Source organism: Metarhizium album (assembly GCF_000804445.1).
Source record: "Metarhizium album ARSEF 1941 chromosome Unknown scaffold_15, whole genome shotgun sequence".
NCBI lineage: Eukaryota > Fungi > Ascomycota > Sordariomycetes > Hypocreales > Clavicipitaceae > Metarhizium > Metarhizium album.
The window spans coordinates 436674-457493 of NW_024467589.1; the positions used below are offsets into that span (position 1 = coordinate 436674).

The 20820-nt window shown below is 54.6% G+C and overlaps 7 protein-coding genes across 7 annotated transcripts; 4 read left to right on the forward strand and 3 right to left on the reverse strand.

The window, feature by feature from the left end:
- Positions 1 to 748: 748 nt before the first annotated feature.
- MAM_05752 (uncharacterized protein) lies at positions 749 to 1432 on the forward strand (the record flags this gene model as incomplete). The annotated part of the gene is made up of 1 exon (XM_040824550.1): positions 749 to 1432. One exon carries the CDS (start codon positions 749 to 751, stop codon positions 1430 to 1432), a length of 684 nt encoding a protein of 227 aa, XP_040677529.1.
- Positions 1433 to 6219: 4787 nt separating this feature from the next.
- MAM_05753 (coiled-coil domain-containing protein MTMR15) lies at positions 6220 to 10366 on the reverse strand (the record flags this gene model as incomplete). The annotated part of the gene is made up of 4 exons (XM_040824551.1): positions 6220 to 8236; positions 8338 to 8823; positions 9622 to 9950; positions 10007 to 10366. 4 exons carry the CDS (start codon positions 10364 to 10366, stop codon positions 6220 to 6222), a joined length of 3192 nt encoding a protein of 1063 aa, XP_040677530.1.
- Positions 10367 to 10563: 197 nt separating this feature from the next.
- MAM_05754 (Dpy-30 motif protein) lies at positions 10564 to 11171 on the forward strand (the record flags this gene model as incomplete). Its single annotated transcript, XM_040824552.1, has 3 exons — positions 10564 to 10740; positions 10809 to 11017; positions 11099 to 11171. 3 exons carry the CDS (start codon positions 10564 to 10566, stop codon positions 11169 to 11171), a joined length of 459 nt encoding a protein of 152 aa, XP_040677531.1.
- A 304-nt stretch (positions 11172 to 11475) lies between these two features.
- MAM_05755 (40S ribosomal protein S13) lies at positions 11476 to 12341 on the reverse strand (the record flags this gene model as incomplete). Its single annotated transcript, XM_040824553.1, has 4 exons — positions 11476 to 11649; positions 11727 to 11773; positions 11899 to 11931; positions 11990 to 12341. 4 exons carry the CDS (start codon positions 12339 to 12341, stop codon positions 11476 to 11478), a joined length of 606 nt encoding a protein of 201 aa, XP_040677532.1.
- A 641-nt stretch (positions 12342 to 12982) lies between these two features.
- On the reverse strand, positions 12983 to 14999 carry MAM_05756 (U2 snRNP auxilliary factor, large subunit, splicing factor; the record flags this gene model as incomplete). The annotated part of the gene is made up of 6 exons (XM_040824554.1): positions 12983 to 13009; positions 13063 to 13274; positions 13329 to 13593; positions 13653 to 14816; positions 14867 to 14892; positions 14969 to 14999. 6 exons carry the CDS (start codon positions 14997 to 14999, stop codon positions 12983 to 12985), a joined length of 1725 nt encoding a protein of 574 aa, XP_040677533.1.
- Positions 15000 to 15507: 508 nt separating this feature from the next.
- Positions 15508 to 16734, forward strand: MAM_05757 (8-oxoguanine DNA glycosylase; the record flags this gene model as incomplete). Its single annotated transcript, XM_040824555.1, has 4 exons — positions 15508 to 15521; positions 15575 to 15920; positions 15973 to 16302; positions 16363 to 16734. The coding sequence occupies 4 exons, from the start codon at positions 15508 to 15510 to the stop codon at positions 16732 to 16734; spliced, it is 1062 nt and encodes a 353-aa protein (XP_040677534.1).
- Positions 16735 to 17184: 450 nt separating this feature from the next.
- MAM_05758 (U2 snRNP component prp10) lies at positions 17185 to 20820 on the forward strand (the record flags this gene model as incomplete). The annotated part of the gene is made up of 1 exon (XM_040824556.1): positions 17185 to 20820. The coding sequence occupies one exon, from the start codon at positions 17185 to 17187 to the stop codon at positions 20818 to 20820; it is 3636 nt and encodes a 1211-aa protein (XP_040677535.1).

A 20820-nucleotide genomic window follows, 5' to 3' on the forward strand; every position in this document is an offset into this window, starting at 1 on the left:
TTGCTTCGGAAGGTACCGTGGTCGTCGTTGACTGCTCTCAGAAGATGGGATGGAAACGCAAGGTCCGAAAAGGACGAGAGAGCCAACAGTTCCGCCTGCACGCAAACAGCGCTTGCACGCGCACCCGAGCTACGGAGGAGGCATCCATCACCAGCAACATTAGCCGTGTCGCCCGCATCGCCTCGTCCGAAGCGCGACGGAGCCCTGTGCTACGTGCTACGTGCGTGCTGTCCTGACAGGATCCCGCCACCCCCTTCCCATCCCCCTGCACACGCGCCCGCTCCCCGGTCGCACGGAGTACGTACCTGTCGACATTGTGTGGTGTGGTGCTGGGCGCGGGCGGCGGCCCCATCTGACACCAATAGCCAGTCCGTCGGCGCATAACATCCAAAACAAGGCGCTGTCTTTGCCGCCAACAGGCCCGGGCCCCAGGACGCACGCACGCCTACACGCCCGCTCCTCCGATCCGTCCCACGCCCCTGCTGCTACTACGGCCTGCAGGCCTCTCTGCCTCACGCCGTCGCCTGCTTCTTCTCTTCTCTTGCCTTATAATCAAACGCTCCTCCGGACTGCCAGGCCGTCGACACCTCGACACCTCCTCGCTCCTGGGTCGTTCCCTCTCCTCGACGGTGACTCCGTGCGGCAAGCCTGCGGGGTCTGTTCAGTCTGGATCTGGACTCTGGAGCTGCTCGACCATCAATCACTCGGCCACGCGTCCCGAGTCCGCCCATCCGCTGCCCTCACCACCATGCCTGCCACAAAGCCCAGGCTGGAGAAGCTCTCCACGCCCGTGACGGCGACATTCCCCTCGGAAATCACGTCTGCGGCCACGGCCACTCCTCTCTCCGCCCTGGCCTTCTTGTCCAGGCCGGAGCCTGACCTCGTCAAGACGCCCATCAGTCCACCATCCGCTTACACAGACTTCTTGTCCAAGGCAATGGCTCTGAACTCGCCCGCCCTCACCTCGGCAGACTCCAGTCCCGGCTCTGCAAGGACCGATCCGGAGACGGAAAGCGCCAAGCCCTGCTCGAAACACGAACAATCATCACCCGCCTCCTCTGCTGTCAGCAGCAAGCCGTCTCCTCCCCCAACGGCGCCTGTCGTGCCTCCCAGCCCGTTCCCAACCTCGGCCCCCATGTCTGCTCCGCCAACCGGTCCGGCTTCCTTCCCGAGCTTGAGGCTGCCACCGAGCCCTGCCATTTCCAGCATCGACTCTCCCTTGAGCGCGGGCACCCTCCGCTCACCTTTCAGCGCGGCATCTGTCCATTCCGTCTTCGACTGGGATGCCGCATTGAAGGCTCGCTTCTCGGACAAGAAGCACAAGTCTTCGCGCACGAGAGTTCGGCATATCCGGGAAGTCGTCACCAGGACAGTCACCTACACGCCACGCATGGATCCCGCGCCCCGGGGCAAGAGACGAAAGGTGGAATAGAAAAGTCTGCATGTGGCTGATGCAAGCACGACGATGGCAACGCCATGTCCGATTTTCACGACGACTGCTATGACGACGTCCCGGCATCTGTTGGCTCCCAGGGACCAAATGACGACGCAACCAAACTGGGCGCTGGCGGCCCCCTTCCAACACATTATTAGCCTCCCTCCATTTTTCTAAATGTCCCTTTCTTCTTGATTGTTGCTCTTGTTGGCCGAGAGAAACAGCCATCTGTCCTTGACTCTTTTTTCGCGCAAAAGAGAACCAATCTTGGACCTTGTGCGCGTAGCCACAACACTAATACCCTGACCAAGCTGGATCCATGGCTCGAGGATTGTTCTCGTCCATACCGTGGCCAGCAACCACTTGGACTCAGATTACAAAGGGGCTCTCGTCAATTCTGACCCTTTTTTTTTATTTATTTTTTTTTACATCAATTTTCTCTCTCCTTTTTTCCCATCTTTGAAGCTGGAAAAGGGTGGGGGGAGGTCAGTGAAAGCGGTTTCCGGTACATCTTGGCATTTGCGGGAGGCCTTCTTTTGATTGAGAGGAGTTTTGTGGCGTTTCAACAAAGTTGAGTCTTTGGCTTGGGCTCATTGTGACCTTGCACAGGTGACGTGGGGATACGTTCGACACCAGCGACCACAGCGTGGGAGGGATGGTTCGAGGTGGTCCAGACGACGGACGACAGGGACTGGGCCCGGCCGGGGGGGACAGGCAGGCGCATAGAGTGGCGCAACGATGATAGAGGGCAATCAATATACGGCTAAAATGAATGGCAATGTCCCTTGGCAGTCATTGTGCATCGTCACGTTGAAAGAGATCAGCCCTCATCAGTCAAGATGACAGGGCGTCAGCTGCACGTCGGGCAACGGGCGAAGCGGTCGAGTTTCCTTTGCCACCTGTGGTGGAGATGGGGAGCGGTAGGCGGCATTCGAGGGCATGCAGCCGCGTGAGAATATGAGGAGCGGCCATGGACATTGTTTTCATGTCATTGCTACTCGGCACGGAGTACGCGTTTTGTCTTGTGCCGGGCCGCCAGGACAGGTCCGCGCGTCCTGGGTCATTGCGGGAAGGCCGCATAGGAAACGGCCGCGCCGCATGTATGGGACTAAGACACGACTAACAGAAACGACGTGACGGATGATGACACTTGCCAGCCTGCCTGCCTGCCTGCCTGCCTGCCTGCTTAGGTACGTGTACGTGACCAGCGGCCCATGGTTGTGCTTCGTACAGCTGGTGCCATTTTGCAGGCGACAAAGACACCAGAGCCAACACGCGGCGCTTCTTGTTTTGCCGCGGCAGCTGGGAGTTCGTGACGAGGGCTCCAAGGAGATGCAAGTCCTCCGTTATGCCGGCCCTTTGGGGGTGGGCAGGGGGGCGAGGGCTGCCGTTTGCCATCTCGACGGACTGGGCGATTCGCCCGCTGGTTCTCGTGTCTCGCTCGACCTCTGCCGGTAGGACTGGCAACCGGCCGCGTCGACAAATGGTGGTGGTCAAAAGGCCGCATATTGGGTCGCCATGGTGGACAGCGGCAGCGGCCAGGAGTGATAACTAGTGCGAGGCAGGCAGGCAGGCAGGCTTTGGTCATGGACTCACGGTCCGCGCCGGCTGACCGCCGACGGTATGACCTCGAGATGGAGAGGGCGCCCAAGGCATTCTTGCTGCTCTGTCGAGGTTCGTCTTGCCCTCTTGTGGTTTGTCTGTCGGTCGTATGCGACTACGATGCGATGCATGTACTCCGTACGGGCAGGCAAGATTGGTTGCCCGCGTTGGCGGCCAGACTTTTCTGATGACATGGCCCCCAGATCTCGACTGGAGCTCCCTCCGTGTCTCTGTTCCCTTTGCAGTCCCAGGCAAATTCTTGTCTGTTTCTCGGGTGAGAAAGAAAATGATTCCCCCTCGGCACCTGGAGCGCGCGAGTTGTCCGTGGTGCATCGTGGGCACATGGCTCCAAGTATCCACTGCTCTCACACCACGAAACTTCTTGGAGTCACCCCCCCTCCCAGGGGCGCCTCTGCCCCTCCCGGTTCGCAGTTGCCTTTTCGAGCCTTTCCAGGTCTCTTGACCGGCGCTGAGGGCTCTCTGCGATTGGTGAGGCCCCGGGTTCCCCGAGTCGAATGTGCGTCTTTTTAGAAAATGATGAAAATAGAGAAGCTGAGCTAGATAAGCACGGTTTTCACACTGAGCTGGAGAAGAGTACGTATGTGTGTGTCAAGGAGAAAGAGAAACAAAGAGGACGAGGAGGAAAGATGGAAGACGTATGGGGCCGCAGCTTCCAAGCGCCGAGAGGGAGAGCGAAGTGGTCTCTTGATTGGCCGTCACCCATGTCGCTGTCACCTACCCGATGGTGGCGGGGGTCTTGATTGGCTGGGGTCTAAGCGCCGGGAGCACTGCACCCATGCATGTCGCGAAAATGCCAAAAGTCAGAATGGGGGTTGAGATTTTTATTTTTATTTTTAATTTGTAATTTTTCTTCAGCTGGCCGATGAAACTTGCGGGGAGGGGCAGTGCCGATGACCCGAGGTGGGAAGAGGCATGACTCCACGAAAATTTGCGACTTGTGAGTTGTGGAAAAGGCTTATCTGGGCAAAATTGGCAGCTGGCAGCGCAATCAATGCCGTCTGCCGCCCTTCTCCTCCCCCAAATTTTGGGGACGTCCAGAGTGCTTCGACTTTGCGACGCTACTAGGTAGTGTCCCTTGGTGGCCTTGCCTTGCAGCGCAAAATGTGAATGGACAAATAAAGACGGGTGGTGGGGTGATGAGGCGGTTTTTGAAATTGCCTCCTTCTCAAATGCCGTATGCATGTGTTTATGCGATGACGGAAGGGATGTCGCTCCGTAAAGTCGGTCACTGCAAGCTGGGCTGTAAGCGCCATCTCCCGCTGCTTTGGAGATATCATCCCGTTGCATGACCTCTCATGACCAGGGTACACTCGCGTTAGGGAATGTCGCGCTTCCTGCTGTCGACGCTCTCTTTTGTGGCGGTTCGGGGCTTAGTATCTGTATGACAGCGGACGTGGAAGAGCTCGATGCAAAACGCACATCTCCATGGATCGGATGGCGCTTTGCATGCGCAATCCAACGCTTCAACAAGGCAAAACATGTGTGCTTTGCATAATGGAAGTCGCAATCGTTGCAGTCTTTGCTGGGACTGAAGAAGAGTCTCCCTCATGGGCCCCAACGCCAGACTGGTGTGTGTGTGTCACAGTCTGTCTCCTTGAACCTCCAACACATCGATTGGTGTCTGGACTCTGCATGACTCTTGTGTCATGGATTGGCACTCGAAACGAGCTTCGCCCGGTCCGTCTCACGGCATCTTGGTATCCAGAGCAGGGATCTTGATGCGATCCCGGCGAGGGAGGGGTAGATGACTTTGCCCATCTTTGAGGGTTTTGCCTGCGGGAATAATGCTGCCATGAGGAAGAATCGTCTTGGGCCTCCCGTGAAAGGACCCGGCCTGGCCGGGCTGAATGAAGATATTTCAAGCCATCATTCGAAAGCAGCTCTCCCTCAACTGGCGGGAGGTTGACCGAAATGACAACTACCCAGGTACCTAGTCCTTGAGAAGTTTCGTTACTAGCCAGCATTGAAACATGGAGTGCTGGTCCCATCCTCCAAGCACGAATGGCATGACCCCTATGAGCGGAGGGAGGCATATTCGTGGCGAACCTGTACTTTTGCGGCACATGTGTCGGGTTTACGGTCAAACTTGCTCTTGCCCAGCTTTGATCCAGCAAACTGCAAGCTTGTCAGGCAATGAGAGCGGGAGAAGAACGCCCCGTGATCCGAGGCCATGGCTCCAAGCTGTGCTTCGCGCCAGATGCATGGCCATGTGTTTGCGCTTGCCGCCGTGGTTCTGGTGCCCGCACTTTGCCTGCCTTTCTGCGTCTTGATGAGAATATTGTTTGCCTGGCAAAACAGTCGGATTCCAGGCTTTCCCTCGCGATAAACACGACGCTCGCAATGTCCCGTCGTCCGTTCTCTTCCGTGATGCAACCTCATCATGGTGTCTTCACAGTAGTCCCTCCAGGCATCCACCATGCCTGTCTCTATGCATGTCCCATCCCATCCCTGCCGTGGTCCTAGTTCCCGACTCACACGGGCCAAGCTCACATCATCATCCAGCACATGAACACTCCAACGACCGTGCCGGCAAATCTTGCAGCCATTCCCTCCTCACTTTGCCCAACTCACCAACAGGATATCGTACCGTGGCACATCATGGCTCCTCCCACACCAAGTTGAAAATTCACCTCTTCCTGGGCTTGGTTTCCTAGCGTGGTGGTGTGGCCAGGGACGCGAGGGGCCCCTGCCTCAAGTCCTGGTTTCGAACAGTATCCAACATTATAGACCACCAAGGAAAACCCCTAGAGCAGACCTCCGAAACTGGCCATCTAGATTCGAGTGGCGTTTGTAAATATGTGAGCTACCATGGAACATTCTGACACACGTTCCGCGTAAATTTTGAAACGGAGGAAATTGCTCTCTTCTCGCACAATCAGGTCGGAACGTCTGGTACAGACAGGCGCTTGGTTTCGACAAGGCCTACTTGTTCTTGGCTACCATCACGACTCTCGGCGGATTGGCCGCAGTTACCTCCACTCCCATACGGGACGGCGTCAGTGTGTCCGGCTCGACAGTAAGTCAATACAGTTGATGCCCATCCCCGGATGAAGAATATGCCAGTCGCCATCATGTAGGTGCTGTTCCAAAAGCACGAACAAGTATAGGTCGTACGAGAAATTGAATGCCACAGTCAGCTTTAATCCTCATTGCCGCCCTGCTTAATCCACTTCTCTCACCTCCTTAGCAATGGCATTACACAAAGCCACCGTAACACCGGCGCCAGTAAGGACGTGGATCCACAGCCGCTGCGTGTCGCTCAGCCGGTCGTTCGCGCTCTTGACCTCGGCAAACATGACCTCGCCTCTCGGTTCTTCCCGTGTGCTTGGGGCTTCTTCGTCCGCTGACTTGTCAGTTGCCCGCCAGAGGATGAGATCCGGCACCCCTCCCCCTCGATGCTTGTATTCCTGTGCCATGACTTTGCATATGGCCGCTAGGGCACTGCCTTTGAAGCACCGTACCAGCTCCGCCATGTCGTCCACGTCAAAGTCCCAGTTCAGACCGACCACGCTGGTCCTGCTTTCGTGTTCTCTGTCCCAGACTTGCCGGAGGAGCCGTTCGCCCTGTCCGTTGGCTATCTCGACGAGACGGTGGTTGATTTCAGATGCTCTGGCGGGGAAGAATGCATCTGTGTGCAGGTCCAGGGGGCACGTCTGGTATTCTGTCTGGAACACATTGGGTATGTAGAGAAATAGAATGTCGTAGAAGAGATACGCAAATATGGTCCGGATAGCCCCTCCCTCCGCGTGATATCCCTTCCAGCCCTGAGAACGGAAGTGGCTCAAGCACATCTCTTCCACGCTGCACTCGCCTCCAGTATCTAGCTCGTCAAGCCAAATGGTCTTTGTTGAGGCTTGTTGGGTTCCCGGCTTGGCACTTGGAGTCCTTTTCAGCTGTATCCCTTCGACGTTGACTTCGAGGGGTTCTGCTAGCCGCACGTGTCCAAAGTCATGCTGTAATCGGCGCGGGATGCGCAACTTCTTTTCAAGCTTGATAAGTCGTTTTTGGAGATCGTAATGATGGATCAGGTGGCAATCAGGGTCTTGCAGCGCCGATTCACATGTTGTAGCGGCTATTCTCTTCCACTGCTTCTTTCGCTGCCCCAGATCCCCGACTGCTCCGTCAGCATCCACACTGGGCATGTAGTGTTCCTCCAGTAATGCCTTGCGCTGATACCACGAGCCTCTTCGGGCTAGGTGAAACAACTTCTGATCCAGCAATTCCTCGAGAAGTTCATGCTCACGAGCATATTCTTTTCGTCTTCCCATCACCCACATGGCTTTTACGATAATCCTCGTGTACGAATGAGCAGGATTAAACCTCCGGAGGTATGCGCCCTCACCCATTTCGTACACCATTCTCTCCTTTTCTCCCTCGTCATTGATGTATTGCTTCCATCGGGGGTATACCATTTCAAAAATATTCATAATTCGTTGCAAGTCCTCTTCGCTGGGAATTCCACTAGACTCAAGGATGTTATCCACGTCTGCCTCAAGGCGAATACCTGCTTCAAATTCCAACAGATGTAGACGTGAGGCAAATATGGTGGAGGTTCTGCAGACAATGTACTCTGGGAATTTTCGTCTCGCAATCTTGGCCAGTATTATTGTCGTCAATGATTTCTCCGTCCACTCGGTAGATCGGTAAAACACCAAGTGTACCCGTTCAAAAAGCTTGTAGGTAAGCGGTGACAAGCGAATACACGGCCCTAAAATGGCCAACATCTTATTCAAATAATGCTCGTTTCGATTCGAGTTTTGTCTTTTGAGGCGTCCAGACTTGGAGGGCCCGGCAAATTCTGGGTCAGAGACGGAAGCATCAGAGTCGCGACTGTTTTGCCGGCTCAATCCCAGTGTCATGAGCCCAACTTGTTGTTGGCTCATTCGACAGAGTCCTTTCACGAGCTCTGCCTTGTTCTTTCCCGCAATCTTGGCATCCTTGGCCAACGCTTTGAGTTCATCCAAAAGCAAAAGCGAGGCTGCTTCTTCGACGGTGTCGATGTAGTCTTCCGAGGCGTCAGCAAATGTGAATGTTGCCCCCAAGTTGAAGCTCTCGAGATCAAACCCCGGGACCAGCTCCTCGGTATCTTGACTGTCTTTTGGCGGCAATTTCTGGACGGCTTTCAAAGCCTCAATGGCCTCTTCCAGCTCTGAAATATCGGAATGATATCCGAGACGGCTAGACCGGTGCCACGCAGCGGTTTTTCTGAGAAACAGGCGAACATATCTCCCGATGAGTTAGACTCCACATCAGGTTATGCACAGCAGAACAAGACTTACAAATACTGTGCTTCATATGTCAGATCTTTCCACTTTCTGAAAACTTCCTTTTCCTTCTCGTCAAACAATTCCGATTCCTCTTCCAGCACAGTGTCAAGGGCTAAATTAAAGGCATCCACGTATATCGAGCTGCGTCCTTGAACCCATAGAGGTTTGGTCTCTGCGGTAGCCCCATCATCATCAGCCTGTGTTGTGGAAGACCTCATCCGTTCATACGTCTCAATTGCGTCGGCATCTATTTGCGTTGGTGGGAGGACGTTCTCAAACGCCGTGGCTTCTGGGGAAGATGTAGTGTCCGCATTTTCTGTCTTGTACGAAGTCCGGCTGGACTTCTTTTGCGCCCAATTTCCGCGATCGGACTCTTCAGAGTCCAAAAAGTCTGCATTTCCTACTTCGTCTCGCTTTACCCGCTTTGCCGCCCGTCCGCTGGTGCTGGTGCTGTCATATTGAGACGCAGACCGGCTGCTTTCGCCGCTTGTATCAGACCTGGGCAACAGGTTTGCATACGCATCCATCAGTACCAGCTTGATGCGTGACGCAGCGGCGTTTGCTACCAAAGCTCAACCGTCGGGTTGCTTGAATGTGAACGCTGTCAAAGCGGGAGACGCGTAACCGCAAACACGAGGTCAGCTGACCGCGTTGACCGGCAGAGCTCTTGATTGAACCACTTCAGTCAGCCACTAATCGTGCCCGCCCCACTTTATGTGGTTCGGCTAGCAAAAGCCCTCACCACCAAAGGTGGTGCTCGACAGCAAGGCGGGCCGGACACCAAGGCGGGCCAATTTTCAACCTAATAACGCTATTAACCTCTTCGCCTATAATGTACACCCTTCTCGTCCCAAATTTCTAGTAGATCTAGTACAGAATCCAGACGCCATTTACGTGCCTTTTTAGCTGCTTCAAAAAACGTCCTCTTGGCGTGGTTGTGGCGCCTTTTGTCGGCATGCTCTTTATGCTTGCTGTTCGCCTGATGAACTCGAGAAAGGTCTTTGCAAAGGCGTGATTGGAAGGAGAAACGGCGAATGGTTGACGCGACAGGTATGCATTTGTTGGCGGTGACGGGAGGGGAGCCATATGAAGAGGTGCATTATCTGTTGACTGTTTTTCTAGACCGGGAAATAAAAATAGGACATGTATAGAAAACCAGATATTACAGCCCTTTTTAAAAAAAAAATCAAAAAAATCAAAGGTCGTCACTCATTCATTGGAAGCTTCAACGAAAAAAAAAACCCCGGATGTAATTACGCAGCTCATTAAAGATCCACCTGATCAATCGCCGGCCACCATTGAGACCAGGCCCCCTGCTCGTCGAGGTTATTGCTGACTTCCGCGAAAAGCTGGTTCAACAAGGTATTAGTGTCGAGCTCGTGCTCGTGCTCGTGCTCGTGCTCGTGCCCTTGAACCGGCCAAGTCGCCTGCGCCGAGGGCCGCTCCGCGCCCCGAATCTCCCGAGTATGCGCGTCGGATCTATCCACGACACGGAACTCGTGGACAGACTGGTGTAGAGTATCAAAGTCTGCTCGTGTGCGCCCCTGGTATCGTGTCCGGTCCTCGGTTGCTCGCTCGTAGAGCACGGATGCATGGTGTATCGTTTTGATCTTGCGCGTGCCGCCCTCTCAATGTTAGCGCAACGGTGGCCACGGTCGTGTCATGCTTGCGGGCGGCTTACCCATCCGTCGGCGATTTTCCAGACAAGTCGAAACTTTTCCAGGTAGTCGAGACACATTTTGAGACAGTCGCTTGCTCGCGGGCTGCGGCCCAGGTTCATTCGGGGGTATTTCGCCACGTAGAGGTTGAGGTAGCCGGCTGAGAATGCGCAGAACCCGGCAAAGGGCGTCATGAGATGCACGCCACACTCGGAGGCCTCGTGTAGAATGGCGGCGATGTGCTCTGCCGCGCCGAAGAGGAGTCGGGAGCTGTCGTCCCACCAGCCCTCGGGGGCGGGCGCCCCCAGCATGGGCTGGTCGACTGGACCCCGTGGCTCCGACTCCGGGGTCGGCAGGAAGGGGAAGTACTCGCGGTGAAGCATGAGGGTGCTGACAAGGCGTAAGCAGGGGCGGCGGCGGCAAGTTGGGAGCCCCGTCGACCGCTACCGCTGTGGGAAGGGGATTCTTACCTCACGTAGTACAGGCAAGCTGCGCGATCGCGTTCTTACCATCCCACCTTGCAGCAGCTCAAATTTCGCCAGGACAAGTCAACTGGTTTGTCTGGAAAATCATTGACAGCATGGCAGACGAAATCCCCGGGTCAGAAGCGACGCCAGCCATTTCTCGCGCATCCCCTATCGTCGAGAAGGCTCCAAACAGCAACACAACGGTCGCCGCCACGCCGGGGCCGCAGCCGCCTTCTGAAACATCTCAAAAAGATGTCGTCATGTCCGATGCTCCAACTGATCAGGCGCCAGTTCGTTCAACGTTTGATAAGCTGACTCAGCCGGAATATCGGATACCGCTAACACTTGTGGCATATAGTCGCCAGCTCCCGCCAACCTAGCTCCAAGTCCAGCTCCCGTTCGAACAGGCACTCCAGCTCTGGGTTCACGGGCACCATCGGTACATCCCGACCACGGCTTTACCATGCCTTCAGAAGCAGTTGCACATGGCGATTCCACAAGGAGATACCTAAACACGAAAGTAACCGGTGCACTACTCGAGGGTATGAAGCAATTGGCCAAGAACCAGTAAGTAGCTTAATGAGGAAAAAGAGGAAAAAGGAGAAAGGAAAAATATATATGCCCATTTACTTTGACTGACACAACTAGGCCAACGGACCCCCTACGATTCCTCGGCGAATATCTTATTCGGAAATCCAAGGAATCGGAAGGCAACAGCTGAGCGGTGTGGAGTTGGAAATTAGGTCACATTCGGAGAAAAACCAAGCATAAGTAGGCGTTTAGGGAGCAGTCGTCGTTTGGGTCACGTAAAACGACATCACGATTTCCAATTGATGATTCGAAATTGGGCAGTCAAATTGCTTCCATTGTAGGCTAATTCGACCTTTCGTCACGGTCGTCCGGACCAAGGACGAAGCATCACGGCTTCTAAATGCAGGGTTGTTCCGTAAATTTTCCTCCCCAACTCCAGGATCAAGGGAATCCGCCGTTCATGCGCTGCAACTACATCATCCTATTTTCCCGCTCTATGCGACAATGGTGGAGGCAGTAGCAGACTCGTACTTCCAGGTAGGAGGCAGAACGCCGACGGTCTTGTAGTAGCGAGCCAGACGGTGGATTCTGGACTCGATGAGAATGAGACGGAACTTGGAGTCCTTGTCCTTGCGGTTGCGCTCAAGATGCTTGCGTACAGCAACAGCCTGAAGGGTATCATGTTAGCACATTATGGCATGTCCGTGGATTCGAAGAAACCACAATAACCATCTTCTTGGCGTACCTTCTTGATCAACATGTACAGGTCCTCAGGAAGCTCGGGGGCAAGGCCTGTTAAAAATTCACTCTGTCAGTCTTCACCGTACAGAGGCAAAAACGAGTGCGTGCTGTATTTTCTCTTTGCACGTGTATTTTCCTTCACCACACCCTTATACAACGTCTTCGGGACACCGTACCGTTCGACTTGAGGATTCGCAGGATTCGGTTACCTAGCAATACCCGAGTTAGTAAAGAAAGACGTTTCTCTGCTCGCTTTTCAAGACGTACCGGTGACGATCTTGACTTGGGCAACACCGTGGGAGTCGCGAAGTATGACACCAATCTGCGAAGGGGTAGCACCCTTTCTGGCAAGCTTGCAGATCTGCTCAACGACCTGCTCGGGTGTGGTCTTCAACCACGCAGGTGCGGCGCGAGAGTAGGGGATTGCGGAGGCAGAGATGCCCTTTCCCTTGCTGTGAAGTCTACCCATCTTGCCTGTTGTGCGGTTGTGCTGGTTGACGATGCAGAGTCCTGTAGGTGAGGTCGCAAGTCTCCCAGTGTTGTGTGGAGCTGCAAATTTTCGCTTAGTTAGGGCAGAGTGTGTGGGCGGTTGCGACAGCCACGGAGCAGCAGGGGTCATCACATGCGTAATCACGTGGGAGTTAGTTTTGAGATTGCGAACCACCTTTTTTTTTTCTTCGTGCTCTCGTCCCGCAGTACAAGACCAAACTGAGTTATCAACCATCTTTCCTAGTTCCTAACTGTAAGTCAACACATTTCTGTTTGCCTGCACATATCTCAACGCCTATCTACATGATGATAAGAACACAATTGTTTCATTATTTCTGGTACCTCTTATGTTAGAGTCTTCGGACTCGATGAATGAACTGGACTTCTGATCTTTCGCCAACGCTACACTCTGTTTTGTTTCTTGAAATTCCAAGTCAGACCAACAGCGACTAACATGGAAGAAGATGCTACAGGACCTATTCGCCGCTACTAGTCTTGAAACATCATGTCGAGTTATTTGTAGACGTGTTGCTATTTGTAACACCAATTAACACTCCCACGACGCCAGTTTCGCCCAGATCTGTTACAGCTTGATTTTTTTTTGCGAAAAATATTACGATAATCAGCGTCGCCCTATCGATTTGCCGTTTTACATGTAAATGAATGCAAAGACATGTTTTGAAAGACTTCCATTTCCCCCAATTAGCCAACAAAATTGCGCGTGTGCCCTCCGTTGCTCGATACACCAGGAGCGATGAGTAGCCTTTAGCTTTACCAGGCACCCACGTCGAAATTTTCCTATCCGATGTATTAGCTACACAAACAAGTGTAATGAGGCGGGGGTGCCTTACTTCAGGGAAATATGTGGTTACGACAGTTCGGTCGGCAAACTTTCTGCCTGCCAGTGCTGTCAATGCCTTGTGGCAGGATTCTGGAGTGTCAAACTTGACAAAAATCTTGCCGACTCCAGCAGACTGTCTGCTTCCACCCACCGGGCGGGGAATCTTTAGTTCCAAAATGTTTCCAAACTTGGAGCATTCTTCGCGAACATCCTCGCAGATCTCTAGTCATTTTGTCAGTATAGCCAATATAATACCATTGGCAGGTGGCAACGAACCGTCGTATTCTTCAGCATCCATAAGCTCTTCAGGAGTCACCATGTTTAGGAGCTGAAGCACACGTCCCCTCTGCGCATCCATAGAGGTTTGAGAGGCCAGGCCGCTGATGGCTGTGATGCCAACATCGAAATTGGCAACCTGGGTGGAACCAATGCTAGCCTTTACCACTTTCAACGTCTTTCCTCCCACGTCCATGCCATTCAAGGCATTCAGTGCTGGCTCGTTGGCCGAGCCTGGCTCTAGATATTCTGCGAAAGCAATGCCCTGTCACTAGTCAGTATTCAGTGTTGATGACTGTGTTTCTAAAGGAGAGAAACAATTACCCTTGATTCTTCAGTACTGCGATCCTTTACGAGAACAAAGGCCTTGGGCCTTCCGAATGCCGCGAGAAGTTCAATAATTTGGTCCTCGGTAAGGAACGTCGGAATGTTCGTGATAGACAGCTTGTGCACCGTGTCGGGAACGACGTTTGATACGACATTTGGATCATAAGCCATTTCCTCGGGGATAGCTGGCATAACGTAGTCCTTCGGACGTCGAATTGATAGTCCTTGTTGTTCACCATCAGCTCCATTCATAGAATCGTCTGCCTCCATAGTGATGCCGTCCAAGGCAAGAGCCACCGTAGCATCACCAGCATTCCTGAATTCCAAGACTGCAAAAGCTCGGTCGGCCGAGAATTGGCAGAGATTGCATGGGTCTGAGCTCTCAATGACATTCAGACCATTTAGCTGGAGGTTGAAGAAGGATATGAGGCTCTCCTCGGTAGTGTCTTGGGAAAAGTTGGAAACAATCAGACGCTTTGCTTGACGAGAATTGCTTGCTTTCAGGCCAGCACTCGAGACACCACCGTTTGGCTCTTTCATAAAGGCCTGGAGCTTGGTAGGGTCTATCGGCTGCTGGCGTGGGGCTCCGGGCAATGGGAACATGCCTGACAGCTTTGCCTGTTCAGCCGTGACAAGCTCGTACCCCGGCGGTTTGATATCCCACTGAGTCATTCTCCTCTTCCTCTCCAGGACCGGGATAACGTCTGTCAAGTCTGGAGTGGGTTCTCGCGGTTTTGCAGGAGACGGGCTCCTGCGACTCTCTTGTCGTGCAAAACCGCCGTCATCTCGTTCTCGTCGGTCTCCGCCTCGACCGCCACGACGACGATCATCAAAGCCATCTCGGTCTCTCCTGTTGGGCCTGTCATCTTCATCGCGCCGGGCATCTCTGCGCGAGGAACCTCGATCTCGATCCCATTCGCGCTCTGCCCTTCGATCGCGTCCGGAATATCGGTCCTCCCGTTCTCTGTCGCGGTGGTTGCGGCTGGAGGAATACGCGTCTACATCACCTCCATCCCCACGACGATGCCCGCCACGGTGGTCTGGTGATCTTGATCGTCTGCGATCGCGGTGACGGTCCCGATCCCGGTCTCTCTCGCGGTCGCGGTCACGATCCCGGTCTCTGTGGCGGTCACGACGGTCATCACGATCTCCCCTAGAAGTCTGTGCAGTGGTTAGACAGAGCCACCGCAGCGGATTGGGCAACAACTTACAGCATAGTCCCGACCGCTTCGGCCCTCTACTTGGACATGGTACGAGGTCAGCAATGCTTCCAGGCGTGAATATTGATCAAAGGAGTTCGGAGGGGGACGCACCGCCACGGGACGAAAAATTGTCACCGTTCATGATATGCGACACGAGGTCCCAAACTCGGGCGATCAACAGGCCGCTCGAATTTGATGATTCTTGTGTTTAGGTAGTCGCCAGCGTCGAAAATCTAATTCTGGCTTGGTGTTCCAGTTTCTACTTGACGATTTGGGCGAGGCTGGAGCTTTTTCGCGGCGCTGCGGCTAGCCCGTTTTGGATTAGCTCCGCTACGGAGTACTCTGGTGTCGAGCAGCGCGGTTGATCCACTGTCGAGCGCCAGGAGTGCCTGGTAAAGGGTACACACGTACGGAGTGGTCTTTAGGGTAGGCCCATTCTTGACGGGGCAACTGAAGGGCAGTTTGAAATACTTCAGTCTTTCTGATCCTCGCCCTCCTCGCTCACTAGGCAGCGAGGTGGTTGCGATTTCTAATTCTCGGCAGTGATGTCTCTAAAACGGCTATCAGAGTGGCGGAAGCTGCCAATAAGTCCCTCTGAGCTCTGCATCGACACCACACTGAGATGTGGCCAGTCATTCAGATGGCGCAAAATGGGTGACGAGTGGTAAGCACCACATTGATCACCATCAACAAGATGGCCGCTTACTGGTGACCCAGGACATGCACTCTCCAAGGCCGGATCCTGTCCCTGAAGCAGGACCCCTCGTATCTCCATTACCGGGTTACCTGGCCAGAACACCAGGGTGCTCGCCCGCCGCCGCCGCCGGCCTGCAAAGTCATCGATGAACACAAACCGGATGACACAGAGGAGCTGCTTAGACGATACTTCAGTTTGAACCTCGATCTGGGCGCGCTATACGACCAGTGGTCAAACTCGGACCCTAATTTCCAGAAGAAAGCGCCAGAATTCAAGGGGGTGCGAATCCTCAGCCAGGACGTCTGGGAGGCCCTGATATGCTTCATATGCAGCAGCAACAACAACATCAGTCGAATTTCTCAAATGGTATTGCGCACCGACCTGAAGCGAGTGCTGTTGCGTTTCCTAACCCCGACAGGCTCATAAACTATGCACCCATTACGGGCCCCTCATCGGCTACGTTGATGGAGAACCGATGCACGACTTTCCTGGTCCCGAATCTCTTACCGGCAAAAGAGTCGAAGCCCACCTGCGAGAGCTAGGGTTTGGGTATCGTGCCAAATATATCGCGGATACAGCTCGCGCGATTGCCCTCGAGAAACCAACATCGTGGCTGGAATCGCTGCGCAACCCTCGACACTCTGGGCCCCGACTCTCATCCAGCGCGGGCGGTGGCAACCCAACATACAGGGAAGCCCACGAGGCACTGCTGTCGTTAACTGGCGTCGGGCCGAAAGTCGCTGACTGCGTATGTCTCATGGGCCTGGGTTGGGGTGAATCTGTTCCAGTGGACACACACGTGTGGCAGATTGCCCAAAGAGATTACAAATTTGGCAAGTCAAAAGCAAAGACGTTTAACAAGGCGACGTATGATGCCGTCGGAGACCATTTTCGGAGAATCTGGGGCGACTACGCAGGATGGGCACATTCGGTATTGTTTGCGGCTGATCTTCGAGAGTTTTCAAGTCGTAAAGGAAAGACTCAAGTGGTGGAAGTTCTCGAACCGGTCCTGGTGAAATCCGAGACACGGGAAGAAGAAGGCGTATCAAACAGACCTAGAAAGAGGCGATCGGTTGTCGATGCGAAACTGAGAAACGGCACGGTGCTTGGAGATGCAACAGAGTCCAAAGTCGTCGAGACGATCCCGTCGCAAAAGCGCAGGAAGACCAAGACGAGGTGAAGCTCCAAGGAGTCTGGAGGAAATCTGTACTTCTAGATGAGATTGGACAGAGCGACTGGTATACATCGCAAATGACAAGTAGATTCCGCCAATCATTCTGAATGGTCATGTACATTAATTACAGATAGATCAAGTATACTCCATTGTTTTTGACAGACAGCATGAGAGGACAAATATTGTCCTCATGCATGGCATCATGCGTGAAGGGGGTGGGGAGCAGGCGTCGGTCGGATAAACCTCGGTCATCGCTTGCGGTAGTAAGCTCCGAGAGTTTTCGTTGCCCTCAGCCTAGGAAAAAATGTCTCCTTCACATCCGACATCCGACACCCAAAAACCCAACCCCCATCGAGGCTGCCTATCCATGTGCGGCGGCAGCTCTGGAATTTCGTCTTGCGATCTGGAACCGGGATGAGGTGAAAAAAAAAAAACAATAACAATCGCTGAGCCAAGATGTCCGACGCAGATTTGGACACGATCGCGAAGCTCCAGCGCGAGCGAAACGCTGCGAAGAAAGGCTCGCGTGCGCCTGATGCGTCGTCTCAACGCAATGACGACAGGAGGCAGAAGCTCACGGACAGCGCCGACAATGAGCTATATGACCGAGAAGGAGGCGATAAATTTGCAGGATACCACACGTCTCTCCCCATGGGAGATGAGGACGATGAGATGGATGGCGACAATACCCGGCGGCTTGTGGGCCAGTATACTGCATCGCGAGAGATGATTGATGAGTTTGCCAGGGGCAATGGAGTTGAAGAGGATGATGTTCTTGCGGGAAAGGGTGAAAAGAGCGGCCGCATCACCGACCGCGAGACCGATTACCAGAAACGTCGCTTTAATCGAGTCTTGACGCCCACCAGAGCCGATCCTTTCGCGGAGAATCGACAGGCCGGAGCTGCAGAGAATGGGGCCACCTACAGAGAAATCATGGAAGCCCGCGAACTCGACAAAGAAGAGGAACGCGTTCGAAAGGCCATTCAGGACAAAGTCAATGGCGAAGGCGGCGAAGGCGAGGCTCAGCCGACGCTGCGGGACGTGGACAAGGAGAACGCAGAGGCCGGGTCGACCGAGGCCGTCGCGGCAGGACGAAAGCGTAAGAAGAGATGGGATGTCGCTTCCACACCGGCCGAGGTACAGCTTCAGGACAAGGCAGAGGAAGCGAAGCCAAAGCGCTCAAGATGGGACCAGGCGCCATCCGTCGGCCCCGGAGAGGCTACCAAAAAGCGCTCTCGATGGGACCAAGCTCCTTCAGCGACACCTCTGGGTAACCAAGGGCTCGCTACCCCAATGCATCCAACCCAAGCGCCGGGTGCCTTACCGCCAGCCTTCGGAACCGATATCTCAGCCCGCAATCTCACCCTTAGCGACGAAGAGCTAGATATGCTACTGCCTGGCGAAAACGAAGGATACAAGATCTTGGAACCACCTCCTGGGTACGAACCCGTGCGTGCCCCAGCACACAAGCTGATGGCAACGCCGGCTTCAGCGGCAGGCTTCATGATGCAGGATCCGGATCAAGTAAGACTGGGGGGCAGGCCGATGCCGGCTGAGCTCTCTAATGTAGGTGATTTGCAGTTCCTCAAGCCAGAGGACATGGCATACTTTGGCAAGCTCAACGACGGAGCAGACGAGAACGTCATGTCCGTGGATGAGCTAAAGGAACGCAAAATCATGCGGCTCCTGCTCAAAATCAAGAACGGAACCCCGCCCATGCGGAAGACGGCCCTTCGGCAAATCACAGACAATGCAAGGAACTTTGGGGCTGGGCCACTGTTTGCTCAGATTCTGCCCCTACTCATGGAGAAGTCCTTGGAGGACCAGGAACGCCACCTACTGGTCAAGGTCATTGATCGAATTCTGTACAAACTAGACGACTTGGTGCGACCCTATGTCCACAGGATCCTCGTCGTTATCGAGCCGTTGCTCATTGACCAAGACTACTATGCCCGGGTCGAAGGCCGTGAAATCATTTCAAACGTGGCAAAAGCTGCTGGTTTGGCGACCATGATCAGCGTGATGCGACCAGACATCGACCATCCCGATGAGTATGTACGCAACACGACCGCGAGAGCCTTCGCGGTGGTGGCATCGGCGCTCACCATCCCGGCGCTGCTGCCCTTTCTGCGGGCCGTCTGCCGGAGCAAGAAATCATGGCACGCCAGACATACCGGTGTGAAGATTGTTCAGCAGATTGCCATCCTGATGGGCTGTGCTGTCCTGCCCCATCTCAAGGGCCTTGTCGAGTGCATTGCTCCCAACTTGAACGATGAGCAGACAAAGGTGAGGACCGTGACCAGCCTGGCAATTGCAGCTTTGGCAGAGGCATCCAACCCCTACGGCATTGAGAGTTTCGACGACATCTTGAACCCCCTGTGGACTGGTGCGCGTAAACAGCGCGGCAAGGGGCTCGCTGGCTTTCTAAAGGCCGTCGGATACATCATCCCCCTCATGGATGAGGAGTACGCCAACTACTACACGAGCCAAATCATGGAGATTCTGCTGCGGGAATTCTCTTCCCCGGATGAGGAGATGAAGAAGGTTGTGCTCAAGGTTGTCTCGCAGTGCGCGGGCACGGAAGGTGTCACGGCGGGCTATCTCAAGGAGCACGTGCTCGACGAGTTTTTCAAGAGTTTCTGGGTGAGGAGGATGGCTCTCGACAAGCGCAACTACAAGCAGGTTGTGGAGACGACGTTTGACATTGGACAAAAGGTTGGTGTCAGCGAAATCCTGGAGAGAATCGTCGGCAACCTCAAAGACGAGAGTGAGGCGTACCGCAAAATGACGGTGGAAACGACGGAGAAGCTGGTGGCGAGTCTTGGAGCTGCAGACATCGGCGAGCGCTTGGAGGAGAGACTGGTGGACGGCATCCTGCACGCGTTCCAGGAACAGAGCGTCGAGGACGTTGTTATGCTCAACGGGTTCGGCTCTGTGGTCAACGCGCTGGGCACGCGGTGCAAGCCGTATCTGCCCCAGATTGTCGGCACCATTCGCTGGAGGCTGAATAACAAGTCGGCAACTGTGCGGCAGCAGGCGGCCGATCTCATCTCGCGAATCGCCATGGTGATGCAGCAGTGCGGCGAGGACGCCCTCATGGGCGAGCTTGGCATCATCCTGTACGAGTACCTCGGTGAAGAGTACCCCGAAGTTCTTGGGTCCATACTGGGCGCTCTGCGATCCATTGTGACTGTCGTGGGCATCAGCCAGATGCAGCCTCCCATCAAGGACCTGCTGCCTCGGCTGACGCCCATTCTCCGCAACCGCCACGAAAAGGTGCAGGAAAACACCATCGATCTCGTGGGACGTATTGCGGATCGAGGGCCCGAGAGCGTCAACGCGCGTGAGTGGATGCGCATCTGTTTCGAGCTGCTGGACATGCTCAAGGCACACAAGAAGGGCATCCGACGAGCCGCCAACAACACGTTTGGGTTCATCGCCAAAGCCATTGGTCCGCAGGACGTCCTGGCCACGCTCCTGAACAACCTCCGCGTGCAGGAGCGCCAGTCTCGAGTCAACACGGCCGTCGCCATTGGCATCGTCGCAGAGACCTGTGCGCCCTTCACCGTCCTCCCGGCGCTCATGAACGAGTACCGCTTCCCCGAGCTCAATGTGCAAAACGGCGTGCTCAAATCCCTCTCCTTCCTGTTCGAGTACATTGGCGAAATGGCCAAGGACTACGTCTACGCCGTAACGCCGCTCCTCGAAGACGCGCTCATTGATCGGGACCAAGTCCACCGGCAGACAGCCGCATCTGTCGTCAAACACATCGCCCTCGGCGTCATTGGGCTCGGCTGCGAAGACGCCATGGTTCACCTGCTCAACCTTCTCTTCCCGAACCTGTTCGAGACCAGCCCCCACGTCATTGACCGCATCGTCGAAGCCGTCGAGGCCATCAGGATGGCCGTCGGGCCCGGCGTCGTGCTCAACTACGTATGGGCAGGCCTCTTCCACCCGGCCCGCAAAGTCCGCACGCCATACTGGCGCCTCTACAATGATGCTTATGTCCAGTGTGCCGATGCCATGGTCCCGTATTATCCGAGCCTGGATGAGGAGAAGATGGACAGGCCTGAACTGGCGATTGTCCTGTGA